General features: G+C 36.0%; 1 protein-coding gene across 1 annotated transcript in view; it reads right to left on the bottom strand.

Moving 5' to 3' along the window:
• Positions 1-19,648, bottom strand: part of RGS22 (regulator of G-protein signaling 22) — a 184,067-nt gene that overhangs the window by 72,824 nt on the left and 91,595 nt on the right. Inside the window, exons 13-18 of the mRNA XM_006859251.1 lie at positions 14,319-14,513; positions 12,114-12,206; positions 10,030-10,202; positions 8,745-8,907; positions 5,016-5,174; positions 2,623-2,691 (exon numbers count right to left, since the gene is read on the bottom strand). Of these exons, the coding sequence (XP_006859313.1) occupies positions 2,623-2,691; positions 5,016-5,174; positions 8,745-8,907; positions 10,030-10,202; positions 12,114-12,206; positions 14,319-14,513 (852 nt within the window). The remainder of the gene's footprint in view (positions 1-2,622; positions 2,692-5,015; positions 5,175-8,744; positions 8,908-10,029; positions 10,203-12,113; positions 12,207-14,318; positions 14,514-19,648) is intronic.

Here is a 19,648-nt window from a genome sequence, read left to right as displayed (position 1 = left end):
GAAGAAAAAGAAATGACTGGATGAGATTTAGAACATATGACCACATTGTTTAAGAATGCAGTCAGTACAGTTTGGGATTGTGGCAAAAAATTAGTTTTTAGTTGCACAGTATGAGTTTTATGCCTAAACAGAACAAAATAATCATAAGGTTATAATTACATATATTACTACTACACATATTATACATTAACATATAATGCATTCTTCTACCTTTTAGATAGTAAAAGCAGTTGGACATTTAAGATACTTTAATTTTTTTAAGAAAAATAATCAATCCTATAACTTACATAGAAAAATTTAGTGTAGAGTACCACTCTCAATCTATCTAGAAAGATCAAGCCACAGGTGAAGCAAACATACTGTTTAGTGATAATGAATGCAAATAATTAGTAGTAATGACAATAATAAATGATAATTTATATTAATAAATTATCCTTACTAGTAAACTTCCTCTGGCTGGAGATTTATGAAATATAACAAAAAAGTCAGAAGCCATCAATGTGCTTTAAAGGTATTTTCACCTACACTTATTTTGTATCTTCATAATTTTAAAATATAAAATTATTAATATCAATTTTCTTCACTTTGACCATTGAAAAATCACACATTTATCTCTCCTTAATTGCTCAGAATTAAAATATATGTGAAATAAATTTTATTTAATTTACTGAATAGATGCTCTTTAACTGGGTAAATTTTACTAAATTTCCCCAAAGCTGATTTAGCCTACCATACAAGAAATTATTATTATAGAGGCAACATTTTAGATTAATTTAGGTATTATGATAAAATACAATCAAAATGTATAATACATATTAATTAATTAAAATTCACAAAATAAATTCCTGTAAACAAATCACAAGTGGCCATCAATACAACTGTTTAAGAGAGTTATGTAAAAAGTGCTAAGGGAACACAAAGGAAAAAATCAACAACAACCTACTGCTAAGAAGTTCAGTTTCAAATCATAGCAACCCTATAGGATAAAACAGAACTGCCCCATCGGGTATCCCAGGCTTTATGGAGTCTTTGTGTGGCACTGTAGGATAAGCATTGGACCACATGGATGGTGGCTCAAATTCACTAGCTGCTCCTCAGAAACCCTAAAGAGGGTTTGAGTCAGGACAGACTCGACGGCAGTTAAGAACAACCACCATCTTTATGGGAGCAGACTGCCCTATCTTTCTCCTTTGGAGCTGTTGGTAGGTTCAATCTGCTGACCTTTCAGTACTTAATCAGTATGCCACCTGGGGTACCACCAGAAGTAACTGGTGTGTTCAAATCACTGACCTTTTTGTTCTTAGCTAAGTGCTTAACCAGTATACCTTAAGGGAACACCAAGGAAAGAGGTGTAGCTAATTCAGTCTGGAGGAGTAAATGCTTTACAGAGTAAATGCCCTGAAAGATGACATCTGAATTGAAAACTGAAAAGCGACGGTAACTCCAGGTAGTCAAGAAGTATAGACGTTTATCAGCATTTTAGAGAGGCAAAAGTCATGTTCTTTGGACAAAAATTTAAGACCTTCACCATATGGCCCATATTAAAATTATAGCCCTATAAATACGAACAACTAGGTATTAGACTGGGATGTTTATTTAAAACTCACTCAGCAAATAATGTTTTAAGACCTGCTTCTTAAAATACTAAAAGTTAGTAATTTAACTAAAGCCTGTAATTTAAACAAAAAATCATAAAATATATATTGCACGGCAATAGAAAATATAAGCCCATTCTACTTTTAGTGTTTCAATAAAAAACATAACAAAAGAAGACTAACATTAAAAAGTTTCTTTCCTTTCAAGAGAAAAATACAGAAATACAGAAAAAGAGCACCCTAAAGAAACATATATTTTTCTAACATTCAGGGATCACCTGGATCTAGTTTGATATTCTGTTGAGACCTACAGAAGAATAAACACACATAAACTTGTAGCTGAAAAAGAACGCTGTGCTTACAGCATTTGTTAAGAAAGAAGCAAAATAGGCAATTCCCAGTATAGTATCAGATTATATAGAGTATTGGTGTGGTGCTTGGTTGCTAACTGCAAGGTTGGCAGTTCAAACCCACCAAGTGCTCCTTGGAAACCTTATACAATGGCACTAATAACAGCAACATCATTTATAGTGGCTTTAGTAATTACCAAAACTATTGTTTTGGTTATTACTAAATTAGTTATCCTAATTTTTTTAAAAACTCAAATGCAATTCTCAATAAAGAAGATACTACTATAAGATGATTTAACTATCTGATTCTGCCGCATACTTCACACTCTTTTTGTGTAACCCACTCTCAGTAATAAACTGCCATCTGCTGGAATGAACAGCTTGTCTCAATAAACCAATCAAAACACAGTAATGAAAACTACATCATTACAATGCAATCACATGCCTCTAAGGTTAAGCAGGTCAAGGGACTCTTTAAGAACAGGACTCCAGAAAAGTCACACTTTTCCCCAATTTCTAGCAGCCAATTAAGCACAGTTTGTAGCGATAGCGGAAGTCAGACAATGGTTTAGAAAGCAGTGTTGACAAGAAGGATTTTTGAACAAGAAGGGAAAGGAAAATTAATACTTTGACAGAGAGGAACTTACAAGAAAAAGAATGTAACAAATATAACTTGCCTTCCAGACCCCAATTCTCCTTTCATGTTTGCATAGTAAGAGCTCTTCAGCTATGTCTTTCATCTGTACCTAAAAGCAAAACCAATCATTTTAGACCAGTTACTCAGGATGGCAAGAGTTTTGAAATCATTTGCTAACTTAATAGTAATTTAATAATTTAATAAAATAAAGGACAGCTGGAATAAAAAACAGCACAGTTCAGAAAAAAAAAAAAAAAAAGAATCAGACTTAAATAAAAGCCTTGTGGTCAGGTCCCTGGGCAAGTCACTCAAATTCCCTAGAAACACAGTTTCCTCATCTGCAAAATGGTGATAATGTATCACCCCAAATGTAGATAATAACTCCACTCTGGACTACACGAAAACTGAGGTTGGAGACTTTTTCAGACTGTTGTGCCTTGTTTGGGGTGGGGTGGGGTGGGGGTGGCATATAATTCCACAACTTATTTTGAAAGAGTATTAAAGTTATTCAACACAGGAGAAATACAATAGATATTCCTTCTTGGAGTTACTATCTGCTGTCTGTTCACCCTATTTTTCTTCTCTCAGGAGCAGCTCCTCTCAAGTCTCAACTGTGTGACTCTACCTCCCTCCCAGTGCACAGCAGCCAGATCCAGGAGCTGATATAGACACATGAGCTAGGATGGGGCTGAGTCTTTACATGGCCATGCTCTGGGGAAGAGATTTGAAGAGTCTTCATGCTGAGTTTCCAAGTCTGCCATGGCCCCCACTCTTCCAGAGTCTTGGGTGTCAACTCTTCCCGAATCTGTGAGTTGCCCTGGCATCATTTTATAATAAATCCTCCTGTTCCCTTCTGTCTTGGGCTCAAGGTTGCCAGAATCAGTTTATGTTGCTGGCAACCCAAAGAATGCCAAGTCAACAAATGATTGCAGGTTACAATAACATTACTGTGGTAAACAGTGAGAAAATGTGGTAAATAATATCAGTAAGGCCAAATGTCCTTTTATTTGGCTTTGAATAAAGCAATGATGAAAGGAAATGAGGAAATTTGAGTTTTCCCCAAATATTATTTACAGGAAATTTTAAGCTTTTAAGAGTCAACTCTATTTCACCATACTATAAATTCTACCTTCCCAGCTGTACTGAAGTTTCTTAGAAAACTAAGACTAAAGATACTGCCAGATAAATAGGCCTCAAAGTGTTTGATAAATATTGTTGCTGTTGTTAAGTGCAGTTGAGTCAGTTCTGACTCATAGCAACCCTGTATAGGGTTTCTGAGGAGCAACTGATGGGTTTGAACTGCCAACCTTGCAGTTTAAACTGACCTTACGGTCCAGTACTTACCCTATAGTGCCACACCAGAACTCCAAATTAAATATGTTGTTGTTGTTAAGTGCCGTTGAGTAGGTTCCGACTCATAGAGACCCTATATAGGGTTTCCGAGGAGCAGCTGGTGAGCTTGAACTGCCAACCTTGCAGTTCAAATCAACTTTGTAGTCTCGTGCATTAACCCACAGTGCCACACCAGAGGGCAGCTTTTCATAGGTGCCTCATAAGCAATACTATCAGCATGTAGTTTTGCATACTAAACTTCAAAATTGCATGCTTTCTGTCTTTTGCAATCTTTGTAAAAATCAGATTTGCCTTAAAAATTATCAAAATAATACATGCTTCTAAAAAAACAATGAAATGAGCAAAAAAATAAAACCCAAAACAATTCACTTACAAAGTAAAATCCTCAAATGTACTCCCCACACTCTCTCAGAAGTTAAGTCCTTTTAGAAATTGTTCATGTATAAACATAGATCTGACAAGACCGGAAGAGATTAGCGGTAGGGATACATAAAATGGGATCGTTATCTATATATTATTATTCATCTTGATTGTTTCAATCAACAAAAAATATATTTCATATCAGCACATGTGTAAATCCAATTTTATATTTTAATCTCATTTTATAATCTCTTTATATGGAAATCTAGTTTTTTATCATATGAAATTATCATTATTCACGCCACTATTATTCCATATGATATTGCAACGAATGTCCTTGTACATCTTTGCTCATTTGTGTGAGGATTTAGTAAAAATAACAGTAATAACAGCAATACTCATAGGTAACATTTGAGTATTTACTGTATGCCAGGCACTGTGCTAAGAAACAAAGCATACACCATCTCATTTCCTTTTCACAATCACTTTATGAAGCAATTACTATTATAAGTCCCATTTGTCAGATACGGAAATGGAGATGACAAAAATTTACAATGTACCATTAATATGTAACAGTGTTAATATCCGAACTGGGTAAGAGTCTGAATCCATGCTCTTAACCACTATGTCACAGAAGTGCAATAGCTAGCCCGACAGGCAGGCATAACTGATGTCTTGGTAAAGGCTGAATTTATCCAAAGATCATTCTAATTCATATACCTTTATCTTTTGACGTGCTGCAAACTGTTCACTTGCGAGGAACATTGGCAACCACACATTTTCTAGCCTATTTAGGACGTGCTTTTGAATTTCAACTAGAACAGGTGCATCGAGCTGCTCATGGAGAATCTTTCCCCAGCCACCACTTAGTTGCATTATCTAAGAAGATAAAAATGAAACAGAAACTACATACTTCTGCTTTGGTAAAGAAATACTAATACACATTCATTCATTCATTCTTTCTAAAACCATTTGCTGAACACCCAGCAGGTGCCAGAATTTTTAAATTTTGTACAGTCTCCTGGCTATGTCATGCACAATCATGATAGTCAATTTCCCGAACATCAGGGAATTGCGATTTCCCTGGTGGTTGTTTTAAATGTGTGGTTGTGCTTACTGATGATATATTGAAAAGAACACAGGAATGAATTAACAAAAATAGTGGCATTTGTGCTCCATAGCCTCAGTATCATCAACTGTAAAATGAATGCATTAGTCTGTGCTACCTAATTCTCATCTAGATCTAATATTCTATACATTTATAATTCTAGTCAAATTGGCCCATTTGAGAACATATTTTCTTTTGTGAGTGAGGAAAATGAAGCATTGGTTAATGACAAATTGAACAGGAATGGAGTTGTTCCAACAACCTTGACTCAGATAATATAAATATGTATATTACCAACACATGTTAAAATGGCGTTGGAGGGTTGATGGTAGTGACAGAAATACAGGACTGTTCAACCTCTTCTAAGAGAAAAGGCAGTTGAGCAGAGGAAGGTCACATGATTCAGTCATTGTCACTGCCTGGTACCCACCCAAGGCTGTTGCTTTCTGCATCAGTCAATATTTTGCCCTTAGAATCCTTCAGTATTGCAAATTGAGGCTTGAATCTTTTCCTCAGCTCTTTCAGCTTGAGAGATGCTGTTCCTCACTTTTGGTTTTCTAACTCCAGGTCCTTGCACATTTCATTATAATATTTGACTTTCTCTTCTCAAATTGCCCTTTGAAATATTCTGTTCAACTCTTTTACCTCCTCATTTCTTCCATTTGCTTTAGCATCTCTACTCTGGAGAGCAAATTTCAGAATCTCTTCTAACATCCATTTTGGTCTTTTCCTTCTTTCTTAATGATCTTTCCTTTCTTTCTTTAATGCTATTTGGCTTTCTTCCTGTATGATGTTCTTAGTGTCATCCCACAATCCTGGTTTTTGGTGATTACTATCTAATGCATCATCTCTATTCTTGAGATGATCTCTAAATTCAGGTGGAATATGTTCAAGGTCATTTTTGGCTCTCTGGAACTTGTGTGAATTTTCTTCAGCTTCAGCCTGAACTTGCATATAAACAATCGATGGTCTGTTCTACAGTCTGCCCCAGCCTTGTTTTAGCTGATGATAGGGAGCGTTCCCCACCATCTCATTACACAGATGCAGTCAGTTTGATTTCTGTGCCTTTCATCTGATGAGGTCCACCTGTATAATCATCTTTTATGTTGTTTCAAAAAGGTTATTTGCAATGAAGAAGTCATTGGTCTTGCAAAATTCTATCATGTGATCTCCAGCATCACTTCTATAACCAAGGCCATGTTTTCTAGCTACTGATCCTTCTTCTTTGTTTGCAATCTTTGCAATCCAATCACCAGTAATTATCAATATATTTTGATTACATGCTTGATCAATTTCAGACTGAAGAATCCAGTAAAATTCTTCCATTTCATCATCACTGGCTTTAGTAGTTAGTGCATAAATTGAATGATATTTGTATTAAATGGTCTTCCTTGTAGGCATATGGATAGTATCCTATTACAGACAGCATTATACTATAAGATAGATCTTGAAATGTTCTTTTTGATGATGAATGTGACTCCATTCCTGTTCAAATTCTCATTCCCAGCCTAGTAATCCATGTGATTGTCATGTTTTAAATGGCTAATATGAGTAAATTTCAGCTCACTAATGTCTAGGATATTGATCTTTGTGTGTTCCATTTCACTTTTCACAACTTACAATTTCCTAGACTCATACTTGGTACATCTCCTTATTAATGGACGTTTGTAGTGGCTTCTCCTGTTTTGGAGTTTGTTCCACTAGCAAATGAAGATCCTGAAAGATTTACATCATTCGTGTCATAACAGTCAACTTTGATGAGGTAGCGCTTCCCCAGTCGTATTTTGAGTGCCTTCCAACCTGAGGGATTCATCTTCTGGCAGTATGTCTGACAAAATCCTTGTGCTCTTCATCATGTTTCAATATTCTGGTGCTGACTGTGCCCTACTCTATTAATAAGGTTTTCAGTGGCTAAATATTCACATGTAGTACACTGCTTCTCCTTCCTAGGCTTAGTCTGGAGGCTCAGCTGAAATCTATCTACCATGGGTGCATAGCTTCCAGCATCCAGCAACATGCAAGCCACCAAAGTACAACAAACTGTCAGATCATAGTGGTCTGACTCATAATAACCCTTATAAAACACAATTTTTTTGTGGCATATATCTTCCTTCTGCATTATTATTGATTCTAGCAAGCTACTAATGTCTATGAGGGGGCTTCAGATCATTTGTAGAAAAATTCCATTTTTCTGCACTTAGTTTTTGAAGGCCCCTCATATTTTCTGTATATCATTGTTTTCTACCTGCTTCCATGTACATACTGCTCAAAAATTTTGAATTGTTCACAGAAACAAACACTTTCTTCTTAGCCCTCTTTTGATTAATGCTAATCATATAATTTTACAACTATTATTACTGCATAAAAGATAAACTTATTAGCTCCCCTTTGATTAATAATATCAGTCAAATAATATTAATAATATTATTTTGTAAAGAAATGAAAAAGATTGCCTTGCTAACCAATTACTGCTATATAATAGAAATTAGGACCACATGATACATCTTAAACTTAATGTGATAAAGGAATCTTTAAGTATAAAATAAGTAAAAAAAAGACAAAGACAAGGAAGAAAGGCTCTTGGGAAAACTTATCTGTAGTAAGCACAACCATTTTCTATGATAGCTACAGAAAACTTTTCTACTGAAACTTAAATTCTCAGCATGTTGTACTATGGAGGGTTCACACAGTAGCATCAGATACCATGAAACCTCACGCAATGTAGCACAAGCCAAATAGAAAACAAATGCTTTCCATGTGTTTATTTCATACTTGTGCTTATTGGGATATTCAACCACTTTAGTTAATGGATCCCAGATTTGTATCTCAGGAAACTAAGAGCAAGGAATTTTGGCCAAGGTTGCTTAATTTTAGATGTTCTCCTCCCTCTTATTCCTAAAGACTTTTACTTATCCCCTCCTACCACATCAAAAATCTAGTTTTTAAAAATGTGTATTACTCATGAAGATCTCTGAATTTTTCTTCAATTTAATGAATATGGGATTAGTCTGAAATTTGTATTTTACAAATGTATACCATTAGGATATGCATCCTCTCAAACTACCACATGAAAAAAATCACATGCTACAATTTAATCTTTAAAGCACTAAGTAGTGCAGCATTAACAAACTTCAAATCAAATCAATAATAATGTTTAATGCTTCATATTCCAAAAGTATTAACAATTCAGTCATACTTTATGAGAACAAAGTGTTACATGGACACTCAAACCCACTGCTGGATGTAGGTCTGAAACTGATCATCTTTAGATGACTGGCAAAAAGAAATCAATGAACTTATTTTCATATTTCAATACAGAAATTATGCTTCCATGTTGATACCTGGTTCTGCTGATATAAAGAAGCTGGACTGTTGGGTCCAAAGAAATATTTTTTATTTAGATACTTGTTTTTTATGTATACAGATTTTGCCTCTCTTTGATTTCGATCTCTAAAAAGTATTCTTCGGAACTGTTCAATGTCTGTCCAACACATAAGGTCCAGGCTAAAATAAAAACAAAAACAAAGTACTGCCTTTCTTTTCTTATTTATTTCTCTCGATTCTATTGAACACTAAACAACTTGTTATTTTGACAGACTCATAAAGTGGTTGTCTTGTCTAATTAGCACCCTGATTAGATCATTAATGAGTCCAATATTTTACCTCTGAACCCTTTCTAGATGAGTTAGCTTGATCTGATAATACTTCTAATCCTGGATAAATATCAATGATGGCAAGGAGCACTAGGATTAGAAAAAAAATCTATTATCAAGTTATTCCATTAATGGACTAGGGCTGTTAATTTCATATATGGGAAAACATATGTAGTCCTAGTCATTGCCAATATGCTAAATTCAGAATAGATCCTATCCCAAAAAAGGGAAATTTTATTTATATAGAGAATGATCATAGTGAAATCTGGCTCTCAGGTATCTAACCAGTTTCTGCTAACTTGAGAGAAAATTAATAGGAAAAAATGTATAAGCAGTAATTCAGTTCATATTAGATAAACATATCACAAGCTTCCAACATTCTGTGCAAAACTGCAATGTTTCTTTATTAAATTGATTTTTTAAAATTTCAAAAACACTTAACAAAAATAAATAAATAAAAATTTCAAAATTTGACAATAATTTCAATACTACATAACTGTGTTACTGATATATAGAAGAGGCACTTCTAAAAATAATAATTAAAGTACCTGTAGAAAGAAATGCAAAAGAAAGAAATAGTACCATCAGGGGGAAAAGGGAAAGAATAGTGCATACTAATGTTTTAAGGTAGACAATGCTAGAAGTATCAACACATACAAGGGAGCTTCAAAAAGTTCATGGAAAAATGGAATTAATTAAAAGATAATGGAATTTTCCCTCAAATTTTTTGAAGCCCCGTTATACTGTTTAAACACTAACATGACATTTTTTAAGGTTGCTACAACCAAAATTCACTTCCCAACAACAAAAAAAAGTAATTCATACAGATTTCAAGTAATTCTGCTCATCGATATTTACTGACTTTGATCAAATGTAGTACCAAATCACTATTACAATATGTGGAATCAAAACCAGTAGCTTAGAAAAGTTAGATTTTAAAGAGAAAATATCTTTTAGAACGGTTATCACTCACCTTGAAGAATGAGCCTCCAGAAACTGACGGAAATGTTCAAATTCCAGCTTGTTACTAAGCAGATCATTAAAATTAAAATGTCTATATTCTGCAGGAACATTTTCCCAATATTGTGTTTTTTTAGAGATATCAGGGAGTGGTAAAATACCAGTTCCAATTTCAGAAGTGGTGTCCTAAGTGAGACAATGTTTTTCATAAAAATCCTCTTAAATGTAACAGTTTGTCTAAATTTTTCATAAAATTCAGGATCCAACTAACATCAATTTCTGGTTTGTTCCTTTCCATTCCACTCCCTTCTTTATAGGAACATTTAGTAAGCATATATAATGTTTACAAAATGTTTATAAAATACTACCTTAGTTTTTAGTACAAAAGTAGTGTTTTTAGTTTAAAAAAAAAGAGGGAAATCAAAATCATACACAGTACTACCACTCACAGAAAACCATCACTAACAATTTGGTATATATCCTTCTCGTCTTTTTAAAATACTTACCAAACCAAACTCACTGCCATCGAGTAGATTCTGACTCACAGTGACCCTGTTTAGGGTTTCTGAGGCTGTAAATCTTTATGGGAGCAGAAAGCCTCATCTTTCTCCCATGTAGTGGCTGGTGGGTTTGAGCTGCCCACCTTGTGGTTTGCAGTGAGCAGCCCTGTATCCTACAGGGCCACCAGAGCTTTTAAAAATAGATATACATATACTTCAGTAAAAATAAACAAAGGACTATGCATGAATGTATGGCTCAGTAACCTGCTTCTTTTAGCAATTTAGCATGAGTATAAAATCTAAAAATCGTCTTCTACCTATGCATCATTTCAAAGGTCACGGGATAATGTAAAATTCTGTTTTAATTTTGCAGTCTTCAAAAGTAATCTCTTTCACATAAAAGCTATTTTATTTTATTCTGGTATTTTTAAGACTTCTGCTTCATGGACAGTTTACAAGCTGAAAGGGCAGAGTGCTAAATTCTTACTAGAGTGCTTTTTCTTTGAAAGGCCCATCTTTAGATCATTCCTTATGCCATAATTAATTTCCTAATTTTTAAAGACCTCAGAACATGAGATAAACTGTTTTCAAAAAATCCGTTTTCTTTAGGTAGAAGGATTACAGAATGTGTTATGAATTTTAGTTCAAAAAGTTTATTATAAAAATTTATGTGCTCCTTCTATGAATTATGACTTACCTTTTCTAAAGATATTAATCAATCGTGTTTCAAACACAGAACTTCTGTGTTAAGGCAACAATTATAAAAAGGTACATTATAAAAAATAACTTTACTATTTTTGTGAAATCTAATGTAACAGAATTTAAAATGTTTAAAGTATAAAAAAGAAAGTAAAAATACAATCTGAAACCTTGTCACTATCTTGGTAATCATCTTTCTAGATATCTCTTTTTGAATCTATGTGCACATATACATAGAAATATATAAATAATTTTACATAAATAGGATCATAGCATATCAGGTTTCTGTTTTCTACAATTTCACATAATAAAGTCATGGACATTTTCCATGTCATAAATATGAATCTAAAATGTCATTTTTTAATACAGATGCACACACAATTCATTTTATGGATCTACCAAGGCTTCATTCACCCTCCAAAAATTGCAAATTTTAAACTCAAACTAACACTTTTAATATCCTAGGCAGTCCTAAGATGTCTTTACTGCCTTCCTCAATTCCTTTCCATTCTTTTTTTTTCTTTATTTACTGTTCTTGGCTGTTGTTATCACACAAACAGTTCCTTTTCTGTTTGGAAAACTTCATTTAATTCTTGTGACCTTACAATCAGAAACCAACCCATAACACTGAAAAGGGTATGTAAGGCCTTGGAGGCTCGGAGTTCTGTTCTTATGGCAAATGAGTGGCTTGTCTTCCCTTAGCGACCTCCTTGGCTTTCTTTTCTAGCTCTGCTCAGTGTGTCAATAAAACATGACACCTGTGGAATGCAACAGGCCAGGCAAAGGCACAACAGAAAACTCAGAAGTCTGAACCCACTACTTTATCAATACATGATCTCCTCCCTCACAGTAACTGTCTCCAGAATGAAAAGTTTTTCTAAGTAGGGAGTTGTCTTACCCCAGCTTTCTTGGAAAATGTCTCTTTATGCAAAGCCTGAAGCTTTCTGAAGTATGTGGAGTCCAGCTGCCGAGTTTCTTCCACCAGCTCCACCTAATAAAATAACAACGATGCTTGTAACACATCAATAGAATGTCCATTATGAAAAAATGAGGAACAGAATGCACAACTTGCCAATAGCAGTGGGCTAAAGAACAAATCCACTTGCCAATAAAACAAATTATTTTGGAGGCAAAATCAGGAATACCAACATAGTTTAAGATACTAGTCAGATTTTGAATGCATGCAAAAAAAGGAATATATAAATTTCTATGTAATGATATATATAGTTCCAACAAAGATCATTCTCTTTTCTGAATGCCCCATATAGACTAACAGATACAATACAAATAGATTGGTCACTTCCAATTGCTATTCATGATAACAAAAATAGTCAAAAAGACAAGCTCTGCTAGCTTTGGGGATCTTAATGTATAGAAGAACAAGAAATGTCCAGACCTCCTGATTATCAGTCTGTCAGCAAAGACTCCATTGCTGTAAGCAAAGAAGAGTCACTCATCCGCAACAGTTTAATTTGATAGGTCTCAGCCTTCAGAGTATTTTATATAGTGAGGAAAACAAGCGCTTTGCAGTAGAGACAGACCATTTCTCCAGTGCAAGGAAAAACCAGTTTGGCTGACCAGCTGAGAACTTTCTGTATTTAACAGCTAGTAGTCAGCTTGGCTATCTCATATGGGAAACAGTCAATATAATCTTGTCTTTTAAAGAAGTTTCCTGAGCTGAATTTAAGGAAGTTTATGGAACTAAGAAAGAGGCTTGTTTTTCCTTTTATCATTAAAAAGGAAAATTGCCCATGCATTTTATAAGAATATTTTTGGTTTAGAGAAGTTAGTCATAATCCAATTATTTCTTCTTTATTTTTAACCATCTTACGACAATAAACCATATTTAAAATAATAACTGGAAAAAATTGTAAACTTCACATGATATTCCAATTTTTTTAGTATAATATATGCAGTTTAATGGAGCTCTGGTAGCGTAGTGGTTACGAATCGGGCTGCGAACCTTAAGGTCAGCGGTTCGAAACTACCAGCCGCTCCGCGGGAGAAAGATGAGGCTTTCTACTCCCGTAAAGATTTACACCCTCGGAAACCCTGTACAGGGTCGCTATGGGTCGGAACCGACTCGACGGCACTTAACAACAACAACAACAACAATATATGCAGTTTAGTAGAAAGAATGTGATAGTAACTTTTTACAACAAAGATAATTAAAGAATAAAAATTTAGTTATTTTGATCTTTGAATTTGGTAAGCCACAAAAGATGTTTCAGCCACAATTCAATAAGGTGAACTCTGTGCAAGGTGTTTTGGTATTAATTTGGTCTTACTTATCGAATCTATTCTTTCTGGTGGAACACATAACTATCTAATGAGACTCTGAGTCGACAGGAACAAACAACCGCAATCCAAAGACAACAGCGTTCCACCGGAAATGACATCATCCACATGCATTCGCTTAATATAAAAAATACTCGTGGGTGGTTTTAATATGTGATTCAAAATAAATATTTAAAGAAATTTCCTCCAAATCATCGATCGATAAGACTAATGAAAATATCCAAGCACTGAGGCTTAAAATGATCTTTCCAGAATGAAAAAAGATGCGTTGAAACTTTCATCCAATTAAGCACTCTGACCTGAGAACATCTGGGGGTGCTTTACACCAGCAGCACTGAGGTCAGAGGCTCTGCTTGTCACAAGATGTACAGAACGTTTCGATTTTCCATGAGTGTAACATTTACTGTAACTCACCCAACATAAGACGTAATGGGCTTTTCCCATTAATTAAAACTAAGGCCACTGCTGGAAAATGACAAGAAAGGGCACAGCCAGAATTTTATCGGGGCATATTTTGCTGTCTTACAGGAAACCAAAACTCACATTGCTCTCTTTAAACATTTGCTAAGAAAACTAAAAATGACATAGAATTAAATATTTTGCTAGGATTCAGTAGGGAAACCAGCAAAAAAAAGTAAAGTCAATAAACACTTTCCGTGCCCCAATTTTAAGCCTGACCAAAGCTGGCCTCTGAATCTCTGGCCTATGTAAAAAGTTTTTCTTTTAGTGGGCTAATAATGCTGGTAAGAATCAATTTTATAGTAAACCTGAATAGTTCCCAAAAAATATATTAGTGCTATAATACCTTTTTGTACTCAATTTGGTCTGTTTTTACCATCTGTGTCCAGGGGTCAAGAAGGAGGAGAAGGATATATTCTTCAGCTGTGTCATAAAGGTCTTCAAATGGTGGTTGTATTTTCATATAAATTTCTTTTTTGATTTCTGGTTGGAGTCCAATGTCAAGAGTGGCCGAAGGAGCAATGTAGGTGGCAAAAAGATACTAATGGGATAGGGAAGAAATGAGGGGATATTGGGATGAACAATAATGGTTAGCAGATTTTTCAGCAAAGGATTTTTTTGTTTTGTTTTAAAGTAAGAGAAGGCAAACAAACCCAAACTATTTTTTTCTTGAAAAGATGGACAAAATTACAAGGGGACTTTACAAAAGTCCATAGAAAAATGGAATGAAAAGATAATGGAGTTTTCAAAATTATGAAAAGATGGGGCTTATTGGTCAGTAAAATACTGGAAGAACCCAAGACAATGCCCCTTGGCTACCCTTCAGGTCGGAAACAGACCTCACCCTTGTGGCCCAATTTTCAACCAAGTGGTGGATAGCTATATGAAAGGACAACAACAGTAATGAGGTGTGCTCACCATGGAATGGTCAATCATTCAAGATCAAAAGGGCAACATTTACCTGGGGACAAGGTTCAGAGGGGTTAGGAAGAAGGGTGGAATGGAAACAGAAACCACAGGGAGACAGCAGGATAATTTGTTACTTGGAGAGGATTGTAATCATTGAAACGAAACAAAGTATGTGGTTTGTTAAGGAGCTCTGGTAGCGTAGTGGTTACGAATTGGGCTGCGAACCACAAGGTCAGCAGTTCAAAACTATCAGCTGTTCCTTAGGAGAAAGATGAGGCTTTCTGTTCCCGTAAAGATTTACAGCCTTGGAAACCCTGTACAGGGTTCGCTATGAGTCAGAACCAACCCCACAGCATATAACCACCACCACAGTGTGGTTTATTGCCAGTAAAACTAATGATCTGCTCTGTAAACCTTCACTCGGTTCACAATAAAATGTTTTGAAAAATGGAAAACAGAAAAAAATACCAACAAACAAGTGTCAGAGAGTCTCTGAAACTTGTTCTTGAACATATGGACTAGCAGAAGTGAAAGGAATAAATTAAAAATTAAAAAAGATAATGGAGTTTGTTCATGAACTTTTTGAAGCCTCCTCATACTCCAGACATAGCCATGTATTTATTCAAAAGTTTTGTTTTTCCAGTTCTCTTCCTATTTCTTCTGGAACTAGTTGGTTAACCCGTGGATCTTACATAAGAATATGCTATTTTGATGTTTCAATTTTTTTCAAGTTACTAAAAGTCTGATGTATGTACTAGGCATGATTATGACTGAATTGAGGTTATACACATGCTTCCTTTTCCTATATGTTCATAACATTTCTAACACAGTTGGGCTACTTTTCAAGGTGGTTTGAAATGCACTTTGAAAATAAGAAGAATGCACTAAAACCAAACTTACTTGTCACGGAGTTTATTTCAATTCATAGTGACCCTGCAGAGGGTTTCCAAGGCTGTAAATCTTAATGGGAACAAACAAGCCTCATCTTTCTCCCAAGGAGGGTTTGAACTGCCAACTTTATGGTTAGTTGTCCAGGTCTTATCCTACAGCACCAACACCACTCCTCAAGAATGCACGAGGGCTGGAAAACTGTCTATTAAGTCTTCTAGTGTAGAGACCCAACAGACGAGACGCCCTGCCATACCTAACTGAGCTGAAGACGTGTTCTTAAAGACAGTTGAGAATTATTCCTTTCTGCCATAAAATGCCTTCATCTGCTAACTGATGCAGTGGAAGAGATACAGGAAGGGAATAAAACAGATGGAGACTTATACAGAGAACTTCCCGGACAAACCTGCTCTATTCTGTTCATTTGTCTTGTCTCTCAGTGAGGTCTATTTCCATCTGTGAAGCTATTTAATAACATTTTATCTTTCAAAGGTTAAATGCAGAATATGTCATGCTCGAAATTACTGTGACTTAATAATAACATTGGGTATAAATGTATTGTTGTTAGGTGCTATCAAGTCAGTATCAACTCATAGCGATGCTGTGCACAACAGTACAAAGACACCGCCTGGTCCTGCGCCAACCTCACAATCGTTGTTACATTTGAGCCCACTGCTGTTTCCACTGTGTCAGTCCATCTCTTTGGGGGTCTTCCTCTTTTTTCTCTGACCCTCCACTTTACCAAACATGATGTCCTTCTCCAGGGACTGGCCCCTCCTGACAAAGTATGAGAGATGAAGTCTGGCCATCCTGGCTTCCAAGGAGCACTCTTCTGGCTGTACTTCTTCCAACACAGATTTGTTTGTTCTTTTGGCAGCCTGTGGCACTTTCAATATTCTCCTTCAACATGCATCAATTCTTCTACAGACTTCCTTATTCGCTGTCCAACTTTCACATGTATATGAAATTACTGAAAATATAAGGAATCTCTAATTGATTGCATTTTATTTTATATACTTAGACTTTGGACCTGATAATCTCCAGACTCAACCTAGTCTATAAAGGGAGTTTCAAAAAATTTGTGGGGAAATTTCATTATCTTTCAATTCTATTTCTTCACAAGCTTTTTGAAGACCCTTTTTATATGTAAGGGTGTCATGGATTGAATTATGTCCCCCTGAAATACGTGTCAACTTGGTTGGGTCATGATTCTCACTGGTTTGGCAGTTATGTAATGATGTAATTTGGCAGTTATGTGATGATTTCCCATGACAAACCAATCTGATGTCATAAACCAATAAGAGGACTTAGGGTAGGCTGCAACACCACAACGGAGACTTGGTGGCATGGTGGGTTACATGTTGGGCTGCTAACCACAAAGTTAGCTGTCTGAATCTCAGGAGAAAGAGAAGACTTTGTTCCCATAAATAGAAATTTAAAAGACTATATAGTCTTTCATAATATATATATATATATATATATATATAGTCTTGGAGACCCTACATAAGGTTGCTATGAGTCAAAATGGACTCAATGGCAGTGAGTGGACAATGCCTTTCATCTCATCACATCCCTCCTCTGATATAAGGGAGTTTCCCAGGGGTATGGGCTGCAACGCCATTTATCTTACAAAAATAAAAGGAGAGAGAAGTAAGCAGAGAAAGAGGGACCTATTACCACCAAGTAAGAAGAGCCTGAAGTGGAGTGATCCCTTTAGGCCTGGGGTCCTTGCACTGTGAAGCTTCTAGATCCAGGGAAAGATTAATGACAAGATACATGGAGAGCTCTAAGGAATGCTGAGCCTATAAATACTAAAAGGAGACAAGAACCTTTCACCAGAGTTGACAGAAAGCTAAAGCCTTCCCCTAAGCCAGTACACAGAATTGGGACTTCTAACCACCTAATCTGTGAGAGAATAAATTTCTGTTTGTTAAAGCCATCCACTTGTGGAATTTCTGTTATAGTAGCAATAGGTAACTAATACAAAGGGTAAGTCAAAAGTGTTGCTACAAAATCATAGAAACTTTTATTAAACACAAATATCAAAATGTGAAGCTATTGTTTCTTGACCTATCTTCCAAGATCTATATACTTCTGAAGGTGGCGTTTCTCTCTAACCCTTCCCCCAAAGAATTCTGGGCTCTGCAATTTACACTATGTCAAAATGGTAGTTTTGGCATCCTTGAGGAAGTCAAACCATGTTCCTTTGAATGTTCTTTGAATTTGGAGAACACGAAGAAGTCTTAAGGGGCAAGATCATGGCTGTATGGTGGGTGGGGTAGTTTCCCAATGAAATTCTACTAAGACAGCTCTTGATGATGTTCTCAAAGAATGAGCAGGTGCATTGCTGTGATGGAAAAAAAATTCCTCTGTACAATTTTCCTGGCCTTATTCTCAGCAATGCAGTTTTAAATTTTCTTAAAATATCTTTAAAATAACCCTCCATGATCATCCTGTGTTCTTTGAAAGAATCTATCAAGATGACCCCTTTGAAATTCCCACAAAAAACAGTAAGCTTGACCTTTTGAGTTGACCTATCTGCCTTGAATTTAACTGGCTTAGTAGATCACTGGAAGTCAGCTTTGACTGTACCCCCCTTTAAAAAAAACCACACATAACACTTTATTGTGAAATAAGTGAAAATTTACAGACAAGATCATCAGTTTTACATTCAGCAAATCATACACTTTGTTTCATCTCAATGATTGTAATCCCCTTCATGTCACAACAGCTATCCCGCTTCCTCCCTGTGGGTCCTATTTCCATTTCATCCACCTTCCCATTCCTTCTCAACTTTATCCTTAGGTAAATGTTGCCCTTTTGGTTTTGAATGATTGACCATTCCATAGTGAGCATACCTTAGTAGTGTTGTTGTCCCCCCTATATACCTACCTACGGCTTAGCTGAAAATTGGGCCATGAGGGTAGTGGTTACGAATCGGGCTGCTAATCTCATGGTCAGCAGTTAGAAATTGCCAGCTGTTCCATAGGAGAAAGATGAGGCTTTCTGCCCCAGTAAAATTTACAGCCTCAGAAACCCTGTTAGAGTGTCGCTATGAGTTGGAACCGACTCCACGGCACATAACTACATCAATGGATTGGCTGAAAATTGGGCCATGAAGGTGAGTTTCTTTCTAGGCCTGAAAGGTGGACCTCAAGTTCCTCCAGTCTCTTTCTGACCAGCAAACCTGGTCTTTTTTTTTTTTTTAAGTAATTTTGAGTTTTGTTCCACATTTTCTCCCACTCTATCCAGGACCCTCTAATGTGGTCCATTTCAGAGTAGTTGGTAGTGGTAGCCAGGCACCATCTAGTTCTTCTGGACTCAAGAGTCATGAAGACTGATGTTCACATGTTCCATTAATCCATTGGATTACCTGATTCCAAGCCCTTCAATTCTCATCATTCCTCTTTCTTTCACACATGGAGAGACCACTAGCTGCACCTCAGATGGCTGCCCATGAGCTTTGAAGATCCATATGCTACTCACCAAAGTAGGATGCAGAACATGGTCTTGTGGAATACATTATGCCAATTGACCATTGTGTCTTCTGAGACTATGGTCCTGTGCCCCAGGTCCAGAAACTCATTGCCTTAAAATGTTTGATAATATCTAAGATGTTTTCAACATTTTGCCCATTGCAGCCTCCACCTGCAGTGGTTCCATATGATAAGCACTGGGTTGCAAACAAGGTCTGCAGTTCGAGCTCATCAGCCACTCCGAGGGAAAAAGATGAGACTTCTTTCTGCTCCAGTGAATATTTTAAGTCTGGGAAACCTTATACAGGATTGGTATGAGTTGGAACAGACTCAACGACACTTAGCAACTTGCCATACTATAATGTAATGTGTCCTGTCTTCTGATGAAGGCTACATCGTTTCA

Source organism: Chrysochloris asiatica, unplaced genomic scaffold, assembly GCF_000296735.1.
Source record: "Chrysochloris asiatica unplaced genomic scaffold, ChrAsi1.0 scaffold00031, whole genome shotgun sequence".
NCBI classification, from domain to species: domain Eukaryota; kingdom Metazoa; phylum Chordata; class Mammalia; order Afrosoricida; family Chrysochloridae; genus Chrysochloris; species Chrysochloris asiatica.
This window is presented reverse-complemented; position numbering and strand designations above follow the sequence as displayed.